The 17,948-nt window shown below is 49.7% G+C and overlaps 1 protein-coding gene and 1 long non-coding RNA gene across 2 annotated transcripts in view; both read right to left on the bottom strand.

Moving 5' to 3' along the window:
- hmga2 (high mobility group AT-hook 2) overlaps positions 1 to 6,712 on the bottom strand; it is a 32,239-nt gene extending 25,527 nt beyond the window's left edge. The window contains exons 1-2 of the mRNA XM_064318731.1: positions 2,928 to 6,712; positions 473 to 559 (exon numbers count right to left, since the gene is read on the bottom strand). Of these exons, the coding sequence (XP_064174801.1) occupies positions 473 to 559; positions 2,928 to 3,035 (195 nt within the window). The 5' untranslated portion in view covers positions 3,036 to 6,712. The remainder of the gene's footprint in view (positions 1 to 472; positions 560 to 2,927) is intronic.
- A 123-nt stretch (positions 6,713 to 6,835) lies between these two features.
- Positions 6,836 to 17,567, bottom strand: LOC135245602 (uncharacterized). Its single transcript, XR_010327310.1, has 4 exons — positions 14,982 to 17,567; positions 12,991 to 13,150; positions 8,648 to 8,716; positions 6,836 to 8,008 (listed from the first exon to the last, which is right to left on the bottom strand). It is a non-coding gene; the product is annotated as an uncharacterized LOC135245602 (long non-coding RNA).
- Between the last annotated feature and the right edge of the window lie 381 nt (positions 17,568 to 17,948).

Here is a 17,948-nt window from a genome sequence, read left to right on the forward strand (position 1 = left end):
AGGATACCACTTATTGCAAAAAATTTAAGAACCAACTTACTGCCACTGGTCAAAGACTCAGACATCAAACCCCTAGAGTAATTCACAGACATAAAGCACAACCTATAACATAGTCCTGTTGACTGGAATTCAAACTAACAGGTACATACACCCCAAAAAAGTGTGCATTAATTTAACAAGTGTGTGTGTGTGTGTGTGTTTGTACAGAGAGATGATGATGATGTTAATTGACAGCAGTGGGGGTGATTGACAGCAGTGGGGGTGATTGACAGCAGTAGGGGTGATTGACAGCAGTAGGGGTGATTGACAGCAGTGGAGGTGATTGACAGCAGTGCAGGTGATTGACAGCAGTGCAGGTGATTGACAGCAGTGGAGGTGATTGACAGCAGTGGAGGTGATTGACAGCAGTGCAGGTGATTGACAGCAGTGCAGGTGATTGACAGCAGTGCAGGTGATTGACAGCAGTGCCCACCTTCTGTGCCGCTTTGGACGGGCCCTTGTTCTTGCTCCCCTTCGGTCGTCCCCTCGGTCGTTTCGGGACAGGCTCTCCGGTCGGCTCCTGAGGACGGGGGGAGGGGGGGAGGAGGTGAACACGAGTGGTACGGACAGGAAACAAAACCAAGGGCCCAGACCCCCCTCCCCTCCTGGGCCTGAAAATAGACCCCCTTTCAGCAGTGAGCCTGCGGGCCGGTGGTCTCCTGCCTCTCTGTGCTCTATGTGCAAAAAGCAAGAGATGGACGAGCGTCGCTACGCGTGGCCCGCGTGTTTAAGCGCATTTAAAACTCAATTACAACTAAAAAAGGTTTATGATACTCAAAGCTAATATGTGAAATGGAAGGGGACATTAATGGGTTTATTTAAATAATAATAATAATGACAGCATTAGTTTAAAAAATACGTCCTTCTTATGAAAAAAAGCCCGTTTAAATGTTTTTGCTTAACCTGTATTTCTTGCATGACTGCATTATTATTATTATTATTATTATTATTATTAGAATGGCATTGTTTTTTCGCGCATATCGAAAGCGAAAGGTCTGTCCCGTCGTTTATTTTTTAAAAGTAGCCTGTCGTCTCAATGTCCGGAATCAGGGCACGTGCAGCCGTACATTTTTACATTTCCTTTTTCCCCTTCAGGAAGTCTAACACTTTTGTCCAATTCTGTTTAATGTGATTCAGTGCATTCCCCAGATCCTTTAGATGACTAGTTTAAGCAGAGTGAAAACATTATGGAAAAATATTTCAGACAATGCTTATTTTTCGTCTTTTGGGTTTTTAAAGTGTCTGACAGTTTGTGGTAGCCTAGCTGTCATTTAATATGAAAAGGAAACTGCTTTGAAAGTAAACCGGACATATTTGAACATATACTCACATTTATTTGTAAAAAACCGACACGGTCCTTATTGATTTGTGTACATATTTTTACAATGACCAATATATTCATTTGAAAATAAAACTGATTCACAAAGGACTCATTTCATAAAATGAATCATATCCCTTAAAACTACTAACATGTGTATACAACCCCCTCCCCCCCCGCAATAAAATTAAATAAATCACAAAATACACACACACCCACACACACTAGGATGTATGAATCAAATCATTCTATGGATACTTTTCAATGCCCACACGACAAGGTCAAGGCGTGTTAGTGTAGTCAGTATCACGCGCGCAGACCAGTGCGTACTCACTACATATATACGTGTAAATAGCTGGGCTCTCAAACTCGGTCCTGGGGACCCGTGTGTATGCTGATTTTCCTGACAACCACAATTGCAAAAAGCTGCAAAATTTTCTGAATGAAATGCTTCTCGTGATTTGAGGAATTATTGACAATTATACCACATGTCTAAAATAGAAGTGCATACCTTGAAGAATAAAAGTCAAATGTTCACATTGTGCTTTTTGAGCGATATTGCAAACGATTACATAAAAACGGGAAAACATTTTAATCAGTCAAATTAAAGACTAAGATTAATCAACAGGCAACTAACTGGTGGAACGGGGGGTACCCGGCTACTTAACCATTCGGTAAACGAAGAATTATAAGACAAAGCAAATGACAGCGAGCTAAACGTGTAATGTGTTAGGTTTAAGGAACAAGTTATGAAAGAACCTTAACACATGTGTTCAACAATCTTAATTGTGCAAAAGACTGCCTGTAACAAAAGCCAGAATACACAGGGTTCCCCCGCACCGAGTGTGAGAAACACTGGCGTAAACCGGCGTCAACACGCACAGTGAAATGCACATTAGAACAGAGCTGTGCCCGCGCCTTTAGGTGTGGGGCATAACGCATCACTACACTGTGGAGTGGCAGGGGAAGATGCAGACACAATACGAAGCGTGATTTTACCGAATGGCTCAAACGCGTATAAGACATGCTGACAAGTGCCGAGTTGCTTCTGTGTGCGCAGCCAAACACCACCGCAAAAAACTGCTGTTGACCGAGCTGACGGCACGTTTTTTCTGTGTCAAACGAGGCTTTTAAAGGCCACACTCGCATTGTAATCTATCTTTAGCCAAATCACCAACTGCGTTCAAAACATCCACTTCTCCCGAAGGAGCACAACTCAACAGAAGACAACAGTACACATCGCGCTGATAGTAACAAGCGCAGCATTAGGGTCGCATTCTCCCAGTCCAGTCACATAAACACCTCTAGGCAGCTTTTTAATAGGTTGAAAGGAACATCGTGGTTCTCAACCAGCATTCGAGTTTGCACATTTAAAATACACCGGCAGTGCATTCAGGATCATCAGACGGTCCCTCAACAGGTAGATAGCTAAATGAAGTGGCCAACCAGCTTAGAAAGAGCCGGAGCCCAGCGCGCGTACGATAACCCTATCCACGAAACGCAGCTGAAAGCCAATGACAATTACATATCTATATTAAATGATATGGACTTAGAGAAACCATAGACTGACTTGCTGCGGCTTCCTCGGTCGGCCCGGTCCTCTCTTTGCAGTCGGTGTCGTTCCTGGCTCTTCCTGGGACCCTGATGGTTCGCCGGTTTCTTCTCCCCGCGTGCTCATCGTGGCTTGCACCAAATTGTAATCTCCTGCACCTTCCAACTCTAAAACACCGTCTGATTCTGCACACCGGATGTCCTGGAGCGGAGCGCGAGGGGGATCTTCTCTTGTAACGAAAGGACCGATTTCAAACGATAATAATGAAACTAAAAATAATGGTAACAACGATGACGAAATTAATAATATTAATAAGCGCGAATTATGCGATATTAAAAAATAAAAAAGGGGAAAAAGGGAGGTGAGCCTGGTGGTGTTTCAGGAGTAGCACGTGCTCCTTTTTTGGAAGGGGGTGGGGTGGTTTTAGTAATAAAATTAGCCAGTGATCGATTGGAATTTTGGTTTCATTGGTACAAATGGGCACGAGACATTTTGTAAAGTGCACCAAAAGAACCAACTGTCCACCGTGTTACAAAAAAGAGCCAGTGCCTCACCAATAGCAACTGCGGGGCTTTAAGACTTTACGGGTAAAATGTTTTGGTTTTAAAGAGAGAGAGAGAGAGTGGGCATTTAAATACACCTCCGCAGCCCACACGAAACCAGTCCACGGATTCAATGAGGACGGCGTTAAAAACACCTTTCCCCTGGGTGGATAGCATAGGAGGGGGTTGTGAAAAATACAGGACGGAGGAGGCACCACGGAAAAAAACGCGGTTGGACCGCCGCCAGAGACAACATGAGAAATTCTGCGGCACTAAGAGGACGGAGCACATTGAGACAAACTCACGTGTCCAGCGCCATTCATGTCTCTGGCTGCGATCCAGAAAGTTTAAAGAGACAGACTGAGAGCGCGCGCATTTCATAAGCGGCTGTAAAATAAATATGTGTTCGTATTCATTCAAGGACACCCCTCTCCTCTCCGGGATTGCAGTCAGCGGTGTGATCTACACCTAAAAGACAGGGGATTCGTTTCAATAGCCTTCAACGCAGGGCTACTCATATTGGGAATTAGTCTAATTTTGCAACCAAAAAAAGTAGCCAAAATATGCTACAGTTATGTATTTTGTATTATTGCGTTCAAACAAATATGCGCTCTTACGCAAGTCGCGCTGTAGGCTATATGAACGCCAGCTAAGTGCCTAAATACAAAACAGTAAATATAACTTCTATCGAGCGTGTGTGTATTTGGACGGAGTCATTTGGTACATTTGTTTATATAGCCTACTCTTGGTAAATTGTAGATTATATAAGAGCAATGTGTTGTTATTCTAACAAAACAGCTAAAGAAAAAGTAGAAATACTGACTTAGAATTATTAAACATAAGCGATACAAACATGAGAATTTATTTTCCGCTTTCAAAGTATCTATTTCACATAACATTTATATTCTCCGCACTGGTATAAATAAAGAAATAACTGGACGAATTTGCACTTGGCTTTCGGAAATTGCTTTCCGTAAATTTGATGCAACAGAAAAACGAAAACTCTTAGAACTACGGCGTCGACTTCTATTCTTCGGGCTAGTGCACAGCAATCATTTGCATTTACAACCGCTTACACAAAAAGTCCAGGGGAAAACTATTTTTTCCCTCGGGTCCAGCGGCACAAGCGAGGCAAAGCTGACGGAAAGCGCGTGCTTGTAGACCGACCTCCAACAGCCGCGCGTCTTTGAAGTATTCCGCCCATCGACGTGCAGTGAGATCAATTACACAAGAACAACAGTGACAAAGAACGAACTGCTTTACGTGCAGCCCCTTTCCCACGATCTGACCGAGCGAGCTCGACAAGGAATGGCGAGTCCTCCCCGGCTCTCTCCGCTCAATACAATAGCGCCAAAGATGTTTTTTTAATACCAGAAAGCGCTTGATGGGGAGGAGGGAGGGTGGGGGGTTTACGACCTTGAACACAAAAACTACTGCACAGAAAACGCGTTTTATTTAAAACGCGAGTTCTATTTAATTACTTTCATGAACAGCTACAACTTTGTAAATGGTGGGTTTAAAAGAATAACGCAAATCACCTTTAAAATAAATTAATAGGGGGAAAATTATCTTCGTTAGATGATATTATTGGCTGTTTTTTCCACAGATAACTATATAAAACGAATTCTGAATAAACATTAATCTGACTTTATAATATTTTTATTTGATACTATGAATGCACGTTTAAAAGTATGCCCTTGAATGAGGAAAACTAAGTTTAACATGTTTGGCTTGAGTACCGTTTGGAAATCCTCATTTTCTGAAAAAGAAAGTGGTTAATTTGCCATTGGCTTCCAGTTCATTCATAAAAAAACACCCCCAGACCCCCAAGAAGGTAGATCAGAGAGGAATTTCGCTCTTTTCGCCTTGAAACCACTCCCCCTCAGACAGAGCGGCGTCAGGACTGTGAGCGAATGAAATGAATACAATCAATAGGCACAGCCGCAAATTACAGCAGGAAATTCTGAAACCAAGATCGATTACTCTAGTCTTGAAGGGAACGAGGCATTTGCGTTTAAACAAAGATGGTAAGGCATTTACAAGATATGTTACAACGGCAAGTCAGTGCAGAAACGTATGCGCAAGTTGAAGACTGTCAACTTTAGACCCAGCAGTGTTAATACGCGAATATTTAGATGGACATTCAAGAAAAACGTCGGTCTTTTACAAAAATAATGATCACGAGAGCTAGCTTGTAAGTCGTGTATAATGTGACAGCTTGAACAAATATACTGATCTATTCTATCCTGCAAGGTATATTTCGGAGTAAATGCAAAATTCGATTTAATAAATGCGCACCAGTAACCACCTTGGGAAGCCGGACTAACATTGAATACAAGTACTGCCACAACATTTACCAGTGAAGTTTACGTGTTTTCTCAACAAACCTAGACATTGCAAATAATGTGTTTTTAAAACATGACTCGTTTACTCTGCGAGCAAAATAGGTTATTTGTGACAAGGTCTGGGAAATAAACCCGCTTATTAACGCTATTTAACTCTATTTAAAGTACTATTTGCTCTGCATAATGTTGTCGTTCTCTCTGGCAAAAAATCAGCATAGTTGGCGTTCTCGTAATGACTCAAATTCTCTGGTTTAAATACATAAAAAACTGTTGTGGAAACGCTGCTTTTTTTCTTCTCCCCATTCATGAATTGTCGGAGCGCGTGAAGAACTACCACACGATTAAGCCCAAACTGTTAGCACGCAATGGCATTTTGTTATTCTTAAATTCATTCAATTAATTATGTAAATCATAGTAAGATTGCACATTAATAAATTAAAAACGTACACTTTGATCATAGATAAGTTCTGAAATGTTTTGTTTTAAAGATTTCAATATATTAACTCCTTAACGACTTTTGCCTCCTGAAGTTCTCTATTGGGGAAAGGGGCAAATGGAGAGCAGATTGGATGTAAGAAAGAATGAGCGCATGTGTTTTGAAACATGCTTTTTTTTTTTTTTGCTCTTTTGTACTGAGAGTGCGAGAGCTGCAGGCGAAATCGCGGGAGAATTTGGGAACGGCACAAAAAAGATTTGCGGCCGGCAGCAGCCCCCTTTGCCACCCAATGAAGGTTTTAACCCTTTCGCCACCGCAAGCCTCCCGGACACATGCGCGCATTTACATACTGAGAGCTTCACCGCTGAAGACTTCCACTGATTCCCTTTCCGTCAGTGGCCTTCAGCGGTACAGGGAAGCGCAGCGTCTTTAATGTATCTCTGCGTTTTGTGGATCTCTATGACTCATAAGCTGTCACGTGATTTATCTTCATACCACCTTGTTTTGCTGTGACTTGGACACAGGTTGCAACACGCAGTCTCCTGGGTTTAATCTTCATTTATTGTGCTGCCTGCGAGGGGGGGGGGGGGTGTGTGAAAAAGTAAGTTTAATAGATGTCAGGTTCCTTTCAGCACTTTTGAGAGACGGTATTGATGACCACAAACACAGCAAACCCTGGTCCATGAACCCAATGTGATTTAATCAACACTTCGTGTTTGTGTAATATTTGATTAACAGATACTATCATCCATGGCAATGTGAAAATCACCATACCAAGTACCGCCAAATATTCACCTGGATATTTCACTTAAGTGACTCAGGTGAAGCACCCTGCTCAATGGTACCATGACACCTGGGAGTTAAACCTGCAACCGCTTTGAACCACTGTCACAGCGTGCATTGCTGCGTGGTGTGCCACTGTTTTATATGGAGCCATATAAAATCTGTGATTCAGTAGCAGAATGGATGATTGCTGCTGCGACTTATTTTTATGAAGATATGACGAGATTATTTAGGTTTGAACAATATAAATCAATATCAGAGCATACTGTATTTATGATTGGTGGAGAAAAAAAACATTTTCATTTATCCTAAACCCTAATTTGGATCTGTGATCTGTCTTGTCAGATGTGGTAAGTGCTCTCTCTGCAGCAGAGCTTTGATTGAAGTCAATGCAGATAATCTGTGGAAGTGAAATAATGTGTGTTTGTCACACTTGCCTGTGTCCATCCATTAATTTCTTCCCAAAAACTATGTTCCACAGTGATGTCCTTTATTTCCCATTAGTTTTAATTGCCCTCAGTCGTCCACTGTCATGTTATTCTAATTTAGTTCAATAAAACCGCGCCTTGTCTGACAGTGTGGTGGGAGGCCACACTAATTGCTTGGTGACCTTTGACCCTGGGGAGGGTCATGTGTGAAACTCTGTTTCCCAGCAGACTGCATGCAGACCTCTCATTTGTGGAGCACAGACACAGTGCACAGGCATCAGCACCTCTGCAAGAGATACTGCTAAAGAAACTCAGTGTTCTAAAGCCCGGGATTCTAAAAGTCAGGGTTCTAAAGCCTGGGATTCTAAAAGTCAGGGTTCTAAAGCCCGGGATTCTAAAGGTCAGGGTTCTAAAGCCTGGGATTCTAAAAGTCAGGGTTCTAAAGCTCAAACGGGTTGTCAGAGTTTGTTATGAGGCTCACGGTTGGGTGTAGTAAGCTGACGGTAGCCTGCAGCCCCAGAGTGATGCCCAGGGAGGTAAGGTTTGGGTCCGCAGGGTTTTCACCCTGTCAGAAGGACAGAGCAGACTCAGCAGAGCGCTGGCTCCTTCAGAAGAGGATGCTTCCAACACTGAGGCAGACCACCAAAACAAATACTCCCAGGAATTACAATCATGGAAAAAATGTAACTAATTATTGGGGATAAAAGTGGGGATAAAATTCCCGTTTGGTGGTCTTGGAGTTTTACCAAATAATGAAAGGTGTCTATATGGCAAACAGGATCAATGGAATGATCAGGGATTCTGTGTTCCGTGAGTGTGTTTACTTCCTGTGCTTGACGTATTTAGGAAACCACTAACGAGAAACTCAGTGACCTTTGACCTCACGCAGGGGGCATGGCTCCAAGGGACTCAGAGGGAGTTCTGTTGTTACCCCCCCCCCAAGATCAAGGGGAACCCCCACCCTGTGACCTCCATGTGAAACCTGACACACTCCCAGCCACTTTGGGGGGGGGGGGGGGTAACCAATCCGCAGGGTCTGTTTGTAGACTCTTGTGAAATTAACTTTAATTGCCAGTGGGGGGGGGTGGGGGGTGTCGGGGTCTGACGGTTTCCTCTCACCTGGCTGCAGGAGCGATGTGTTTGGGGTTATCATGACAACGCAAAGTCTGTACATGGACGAGGTATGAACACCTGCGGCCCGTACCTGGGTTTGGCCTGTGTGAGCGGCTGTCAGGAACTGCAGGTGCCCAGGTTAGACCAGCCGTTCAGCTACCTGTAAGGGGCCAGAGTTAGCATTAGCGGCTACCTGTAAGGGGTCAGAGTTAGCATTAGTGGCTACCTGTAAGGGGTCAGAGTTAGCATTAGTGGCTAACTGTAAATGGTCAGAGTTAGCATTAGCGGCTAACTGTAAATGGTCAGAATTAGCATTAGCGGCTAACTGTAAAGGGTCAGAGTTAACATTAGCGGCTACTGTAAGGGCAGAGTTAGCATTAGCGGCTACTGTAAATGGTCAGAGTTAGCATTAGCGGCTAACTGTAATGGTCAGAATTAGCATTAGCGGCTAACTGTAAGGGTCAGAGTTACATTAGCGGCTAACTGTAAAGGGTCAAAGTTGGCATTAGCGGCTACCTGTAAGGGGTCAGAGTTAGCATTAGCGGCTTACTGTAAGGGGTCACAGTTAGCATTAGCGGCTTACTGTAAGGGGTCACAGTTAGCATTAGCGGCTTACTGTAAGGGGTCAGAGTTAGCATTAGCGGCTAACTGTAAAGGGTCAGAGTTAGCATTAGCGGCTAACTGTAAAGGGTCAGAGTTAGCATTAGCGGCTAACTGTAAAGGGTCAAAGTTAGCATTAGCGGCTACCTGTAAGGGTCAGAGTTAGCATTAGCGGCTTACTGTAAGGGTCACAGTTAGCATTAGCGGCTTACTGTAAGGGTCAGAGTTAGCATTAGTGGCTAACTGTAAAGGGTCAGAGTTAGCATTAGCGGCTAACTGTAAAGGGTTCAGATTAGCATTAGTGGCTAACTGTAAATGGTCAGAGTTAGCATTAGCGGCTAACTGTAAATGGTCAGAATTAGCATTAGCGGCTAACTGTAAAGGGTCAGAGTTAACATTAGCGGCTAACTGTAAAGGGTCAAAGTTAGCATTAGCGGCTACCTGTAAGGGGTCAGAGTTAGCATTAGCGGCTTACTGTAAGGGGTCACAGTTAGCATTAGCGGCTTACTGTAAGGGGTCAGAGTTAGCATTAGTGGCTAACTGTAAAGGGTCAGAGTTAGCATTAGCGGCTAACTGTAAAGGGTCAGAGTTAGCATTAGTGGCTAACTGTAAAGGGTCAGAGTTAGCATTAGCGGCTAACTGTAAAGGGTCAGAGTTAGCATTAGCGCTGGGGTTAGTTATAGCGTTATGTGTTGCACATTCAGCAGCCTGCGCCAGCCAGCGCGCAGATCAAAGCATTCTTCTGATCGGATTTATCCCCTCGTGCCGCGTCACGCCCAGAAACGCATCAGACCGGGGACCGGGGACCGGGGACCGGGGACCGGGGACTCGGGGACCGGGGACCGGGGACCGGGGACCGGGGACCGGGGACCGGGGACCGGGGACCGGGGACCGGGGACCGGGGACTTCCACCTCGCGCAGCCATCACCAGGAGTCACACAGCAAGGGCGAGCGGAGGAGAGCGAGGGGCACGCGGGCGGGCGGGCGAGCGGAGGAGAGCGAGGGCATGCGGGCGGGCGAGCGGAGGAGAGCGAGGGCACGCGGGCGAGCGAGCGGAGGAGAGCGAGGGCACGCGAGCGGAGGAGAGCGAGGGGCACACGGGCGGGCGAGCGGAGGAGAGCGAGGGCACTCGGGCGGGCGAGCGGAGGAGAGCGATGGCACCGCCGGGCGGCGGCGGAGAGCGGGGCACGCGGCGGGCGAGCGGAGGACAGCGGGGGCACACGGCGGGCGAGCGGGAAGCGAGGCACGCGGGCGGCGAGCGGGGAGAGCGAGGGCACGCGGGCGGGCGAGCGGAGGAGAGCGAGGGGCACACGGCGGGCGAGCGGAGGAGAGCGAGGGGCACACCGGCGCGAGCGGAGGAAGGCTGAGGCACGCGGCGGCGAGCGGAGGAGAGCGAGGGCACGCGGGCGGGCGAGCGGAGGAGAGCGAGGGGCACACGGGCGGGCGAGCGGAGGAGAGCGAGGGCACACGGGCGGGCGAGCGGAGGAGAGCGCAGGGCACGCGGGCGGGCGAGCGGAGGAGACGAGGCACTCGGCGGGCGGGCGGAGGAGAGCGAGGGCACTCGGTCGGGCGTGGCGGCGAGCGAGGAGACGAGGGCACGCGGGCGGGCGGGCGACGGAGGAGAGCGAGGGCACGCGGGCGGAGAGAGCGAGGGCACGCGGGCGGCACGACGGAGGAGAGCGAGGGCACTCGGCGAGGAGAGCGGAGGAGACGGGGCACTCGGGCGGAGGAGAGCGAGGGCACGCGGCGGCGAGCGGAGGAGAGCGAGGGCACTCGGGCGGAGGAGAGCGAGGGCACGCGGGCGGGCGAGCGGAGGAGAGCGAGGGCACTCGGGCGGGCGAGCGGAGGAGAGCGAGGGCACGCGAGCGGAGAGACGAGGGCACACGGGCGGCCTGCAGGAGAGCAGGCACTCGGCGGGCGCGAGAGAGCGAGGGCAGGGGCAGCAGCTGCCGCCACCCGACGCCGTGGCGGGAACACGGCTCCTCAAAGCGGCGGACCTCCCTGTCTCTGCAGCGGATGTTTACAGAGCGCTAATCCCCATTAAGAGCGCTCGGGTCGGCCCTGCCAGCGCTCTCTCTCCCACACTAAAACGCTTCTGCACCGCTCGGGTCGGCCCTGCCAGCGCTCTCTCTCCCACACTAAAACGCTTCTGCACCGCTCGGGTCGGCCCTGCCAGCGCTCTCTCTCCCACACTAAAACGCTTCTGCACCGCTCGGGTCGGCCCTGCCAGCGCTCTCTCTCCCACACTAAAACGCTTCTGCACCGCTCGGGTCGCCCTGCCAGCGCTCTCTCCCACACTAAAACGCTTCTGCACCGCTCGGGTCGGCCCTGCCAGCGCTCTCTCTCCCACACTAAAACGCTTCTGCAGCGCTCGGGTCGGCCCTGCCAGCGCTCTCTCTCCCACACTAAAACGCTTCTGCACCGCTCGGGTCGGCCCTGCCAGCGCTCTCTCTCCCACACTAAAACGCTTCTGCACCGCTCGGGTCGGCCCTGCCAGCGCTCTCTCTCCCACACTAAAACGCTTCTGCACCGCTCGGGTCGGCCCTGCCAGCGCTCTCTCTCCCACACTAAAACGCTTCTGCACCGCTCGGGTCGGCCCTGCCAGCGCTCTCTCTCCCACACTAAAACGCTTCTGCACCGCTCGGGTCGGCCCTGCCAGCGCTCTCTCTCCCACACTAAAACGCTTCTGCACCGCTCGGGTCGCCCTGCCAGCGCTCTCTCTCCCACACTAAACGCTTCTGCACCGCTCGGGTCGGCCCTGCCAGCGCTCTCTCTCCCTCACTAAAACGCTTCTGCACCGCTCGGGTCGGCCCTGCCAGCGCTCTCTCTCCCACACTAAAACGCTTCTGCACCGCTCGGGTCGGCCCTGCCAGCGCTCTCTCTCCCACACTAAAACGCTTCTGCACCGCTCGGGTCGGCCCTGCCAGCGCTCTCTCTCCCACACTAAAACGCTTCTGCACCGCTCGGGTCGGCCCTGCCAGCGCTCTCTCTCCCACACTAAAACGCTTCTGCACCGCTCGGGTCGGCCCTGCCAGCGCTCTCTCTCCCACACTAAAACGCTTCTGCACCGCTCGGGTCGGCCCTGCCAGCGCTCTCTCTCCCTCACTAAAACGCTTCTGCACCGCTCGGGTCGGCCCTGCCAGCGCTCTCTCTCCCACACTAAAACGCTTCTGCACCGCTCGGGTCGGCCCTGCCAGCGCTCTCTCTCCCACACTAAAACGCTTCTGCACCGCTCGGGTCGGCCCTGCCAGCGCTCTCTCTCCCACACTAAAACGCTTCTGCACCGCTCGGGTCGGCCCTGCCAGCGCTCTCTCTCCCACACTAAAACGCTTCTGCACCGCTCGGGTCGGCCCTGCCAGCGCTCTCTCTCCCACACTAAAACGCTTCTGCACCGCTCGGGTCGGCCCTGCCAGCGCTCTCTCTCCCACACTAAAACGCTTCTGCACCGCTCGGGTCGCCCTGCCAGCGCTCTCTCTCCCACACTAAAACGCTTCTGCACCGCTCGGGTCGGCCCTGCCAGCGCTCTCTCTCCCACACTAAAACGCTTCTGCACCGCTCGGGTCGGCCCTGCCAGCGCTCTCTCTCCCACACTAAAACGCTTCTGCACCGCTCGGGTCGGCCCTGCCAGCGCTCTCTCTCCCACACTAAAACGCTTCTGCACCGCTCGGGTCGGCCCTGCCAGCGCTCTCTCTCCCACACTAAAACGCTTCTGCACCGCTCGGGTCGGCCCTGCCAGCGCTCTCTCTCCCACACTAAAACGCTTCACTCGCCCGTTTATCAATCTGGGACTGCGTCGCTGATCAGTCCTTTCCCAGGATGTTTTTACTCGCGTACCTCTGCCCCCATCCTCCGCTGGACGTCCCGGGCAGCCTGAAGGGTGCAGGGTAATGTATTTGCATGAGGTCACCTGTTTGGGTCTGCTCCATGTCCCAGCTGGGAGACTGATGGTACACAGCACCCCAGAGCTGAGAGTAAACCTTCAGCTCGCCCGACTCTGGAATGTGGGAAAATAAAAGGTTGTGAAAGTGTTTGGGTTATAAACATGAGAGGGGTGGCGGGGGGAGTGGTTTTCATCTGAATGCACTTTACAAAATCAATTTTTTCTGCAACCACACATCTCCCGGAAGTTTAAATCTGAGGTGTGAGTTAAGTTCCATCAGCACTCTGAAGTGCACCTCACCCTGACAGTCTGAGTCTAATTTATTACATCATGGGTTTACAGACCAGTGCATTTAAACCGCGCACATGGAACGTTGAATGTTTGTGCCAAAATTAACCATAACACAATTTCTCCAAAACACAAAATTAGGGTTACAAATCATCCACTTCTGAAACAGCAAAATGCAGCTAATGCACAGCTCTGCTTTCCAAACTGCTGCATTAATCATAAATCATCGCATTTCTCTGTTCGGTTAGCAGGTGTGAGTTAATCAAAACTAAACAGCATTTTGCTGGCTGTTCGGTCAGTCTGCTGGCCATCCTGGTGAAAGCTGCTGGTACAGTAATGGGATTGCTGTGGTAAGTGTGGTGCCCAGTGAGTCTGAACTCTGCCTGCATGCCCGGGGTTCTGGCTGTGGAAGAACGGGCTCATCCTCTCACAGCCAAACCAGCCTGAGCCCATCTCTCCTTCAGCTCAAACATCTCAGTGTTCGTCTTTTTATGGAACTGCACAGGGAAAGAGTGATGTCAGCCACGTCGTGATTTATTTATTTTTGTTGACTTGAAGTCGGTTAGTTATTTTATGTGAGACAGAATTATTATCTATTTATTTATTTTGATTGCGCTTTCCACACCTCTGGGATAAGAAAAATAAACAGAGAGAGAAAGGACATCAGCTAAAAGGCTTCTATCAAAACACCACAACTATTTCCAGGAGGAATTCCAGTGCTCTATAATCTGTTTATGTTTCCATTTTCCGTGAATGTAAATCAATAGACACTTCAATGCATGACTGTGCAGGGCTGGATTCCTCAGCAGACTCCCATTGGCTGCTGCAGACGCGGGTTTCAGTATGAACGCACTGAGCATGTGTGTGAAACAGCGGCTCCTGGGTTAAACAGGAAAAAGCCGCAGGTTTGTGAGTGTTCCTCGAAGGTGGCCGCTCCCCGTTGGGCTGAAGCCGGCCCTGTCTCTGTTTCTAAATGAACTCTCTGAGGACGCGTCCCGGGCCTCTGCCCCCCAGCCCCTAACCCAACCCTCACACAGGACGTGTTCTGAGAACCGGGGAGCTCCGCAGCCTGCTGAACATTCCGACCCGCCACCCAAACACGCAGCGTGTCTTTAAAAGCCCGATCTGTCCTCAGACTGAAAGGAGACTCAGACCTCTGGAACCCCCCCAAAAAACTAAAAACCTATTACTTCATTCAGTTAGGTGGAGTCTCTCTGTAATAGGGGTTTCTAGGTTTATCAGTATAACCGTGTGAAACATAACTTATGAAAATAACAGCGATGAAGAAGGGTTTCCTGTATAAGGACAAGGTTACAAAAGGAACCGTCTTCAACACAAAAAATATCATAAGATTACTGACTTTCATCACCCTGTTTTTTTTAAATGTGTAAGATCCCGTCGCAAAACTGCAGTGTCCTCAGTGGATCTGGGCGTGCTCTCCAAACATGGCCGACCCACAGGCAGGCTGTGGCAGTTGGCTCATGCGTATTTATGTGAGCACAGGCGTATTCATATGTGAGCACAGTTGTGGAAGAGGACAGCATGTTGAAGAGCCTGTGCTAGCGCTTATGTTTAGTGTTCATTAAGCCAAGCCAGGATAACTGTGGCACTGAATGCCAGCCCACTGTGACGTCGCCACTGATCTAAATGCACTCACCTGGGACAGACCTGGGACAGACCTGGGACGCACCTGGGACGCACCTGGGACGGACCTGGGACACACCTGGGACACACCTGGGACGCACCTGGGACGCACCTGGGACGGACCTGGTTAAAATGTCAAATGCAATGTTACTTTTGCAATAAACACAAACATTTATCCCTGTCAAAATAAACCAGATGAACGCAGACTCTCGTCCCTCCAGGAGATAAAGAACGTGTTGAGATTCAGCTAGCCCTGTGGCGCTACTTAGCTCTATCAGTGCGGCTGGGCAGAGAGCTAACTGCAGTGGGACTGCATAAAATGTGTGTCCACGATGTGTGTAACCCCGCTATAGGCTGTTTCCTGTAACTCACTCGTATAAGAGTGTGTGTAGAGGGGGTGAATGCGGGCTGTGGAGATGGGCTCATTCCTGCAGGAGTAGCTCATGGTTTTGGGCTGAAATCTGAAGGAGTGATTAGAGACTCCTGCCTGCTTCGCTGGGACATCTCTCTCAGCTCTGGGTGGTTTGTGTTCGTGTGGAATAGTTTGGAAGCCTGCACCCCCCCCACCCCATTTCAGTGTATTTTCACATTTTGTCTATTTGATGCATGTCACAAATATTCATTGAGGTTCCTAATGATTCAAAAACTTTTCATTGTTAATAAATAGCACCAGAAGGCATCTATCTGTTAATTTAATTAAAGTACAATTGGAGTACATTCTGACAGCTTAATGTCACATTCACAAAAACACACACACACATACGCACACACATCCATATGCATATTTTTGTCTCTTGGATGGTCCAGGTCATGTTTAACTCCAGGACTGAATAAAATTCAGGTTCAAAACTTAAGGGTGTTGAATAACTTTTGTTCTGTTGCTGCTACTGAGAATTAAAGTTTGGATAAAGTGTTTAAGGTGTTTTTTTTTCCCCCCCAAAATGGCAGCAGTGACACCCGTTTATATTTAGGGGGTCGGGAACACACAGCTTGAGTGATACCCCCCCATACCCCACGCACGCACGCACGCACGCACGCACGCACGCACACTCAGCAGAAGCACGCATGCACACGCGCACGCACACGCACGCACGCACGCACGCACGCACGCACGCACGCACGCACGCACGCACGCACGCACACACACACACACTCACACACTCACACACACACACACACACACACTCAGCAGAAGCACGTGAACGGTGGCGCCGCCCGCTCAGCGAACCCCCCCCCCCCATGGAGCACCGAAGCTGCTTCAGCTCCAGGCTTTCTTCTTTAAATCTCTCTCTCTCCCCCACTCTCTCTCTCTCTCTCTACCTCCCCATTTTTTAAGACAGTGTTTTTGTGAAATCTTTTACTCCATGCTCCATAGCAACACTATTACATCATGTTAACCCTTTCCCAGCCCCCAGTCTAATCCCCCCCACCGTCACAGCCATATTCCCATTTTCCTCCTTTTGTATTTAGATTTCATGTTTGGTGTCTCTGTGTCTCATTCTTGTGTAACTGTGATAAATCAAATCTGGGAAAGGCCCAGGTGGGCGTGAGCGGGCCTGCCTGCTGCCCTCAGCTTCGCCTGGCGAAAACACCGTGTTCCTGGGGCGTCACGGCAACGTCCCTGCAGCGTCACGGCAACGTCCCTGCGGCGTCACGGCAACATCCCTGCGGCGTCACGGCAACGTCCCTGCGGCGTCACGGCAACGTCCCTGCGGCGTCACGGCAACGTCCCTGCGGCAACGTTGAGGGAAGGTTACTAGATGCGGAAGTGAGGGTGTCACATGACCAAGCCTGACCTCAAGTGCTGGTCCCAGGGCAGCCTGGGAGGTCGCGCATGAAGGCGGGAGATGCGGTTTGGGCTGGATAAACTGATCCTGGATCAGGCAGAGAGTAGAATCTACCGGGAAACACTTTGGAGAGACAGCAACAGTGCACCTGGAGAGCGCAGCACAGACCCTGGCGTTTCCATTCAATGGAGCCCTCTGCTGCCCTCCAGAGGCCACACACGGAATCACGCACAGGCTGAGCTAATTCTGCCCCACAGCGACGCCAGGTAACCTTACAAGAACCTGCATCTGAGCTGGGCAGAGCTGGGTCTCTGCAGCCTTTAAAAGAGAGCACCCTGAACAAGGTGGCTGCAGCAGCACAACAGCAACACAAGCAGAGTCAACCTCAGGAGAAAGCACGAGTCTCCCAGCACAAACCTGCACTGAGCTGCAGGGACTTCACAGGAAACAAACTGCACAATAAACCCAGCAGTTTGAGGACCGCTGACGGTGCTGCAGGGGAATGCTAATCGCTAGCTGTGGAGCGGCGGCTGTTTCTATATTTAACTCCTGAAACGAGGGCTGTAGACTTCCCTCCCGGGGGTGATGCGGGGGGTGGGGGTTCTGGGGGGGTCTGGGGGGGGTCTCAGCTCGCAGCCTCGATCTGGCTTTTTTTCCTCCAGATGTGGGTCCCTCACAGATCTGGGGGAGCGGAGACTACAGGCGGCTTCTGTGAGCTTTACTGGACCGACTCCCAATCAGACCTCATAAAGACTAATCGCCATGGAAACTCTCAGAAGCCGAGCTGCAGTAACTGTGTAAAATTAACTCTCAGAAGCTGAGCTGCAGTAACTGTGTAAAATTAACTCTCAGAAGCCGAGCTGCAGTAACTGTGTAAAATTAACTCTCAGAAGCTGAGCTGCAGTAACTGTGTAAAATTAACTCTCAGAAGCTGAGCTGCAGTAACTGTGTAAAATTAACTCTCAGAAGCTGAGCTGCAGTAACTGTGTAAAATTAACTCTCAGAAGCTGAGCTGCAGTAACTGTGTAAAATTAACTCTCAGAAGCTGAGCTGCAGTAACTGTGTAAAATTAACTCTCAGAAGCTGAGCTGCAGTAACTGTGTAAAATTAACTCTCAGAAGCCGAGCTGCAGTAACTGTGTAAAATTAACTCTCAGAAGCCGAGCTGCAGTAACTGTGTAAAATTAACTCTCA

The sequence above is a fragment of the Anguilla rostrata genome, chromosome 19, assembly GCF_018555375.3.
Source record: "Anguilla rostrata isolate EN2019 chromosome 19, ASM1855537v3, whole genome shotgun sequence".
In the NCBI taxonomy this organism is placed as follows: Eukaryota; Metazoa; Chordata; class Actinopteri; order Anguilliformes; family Anguillidae; genus Anguilla; species Anguilla rostrata.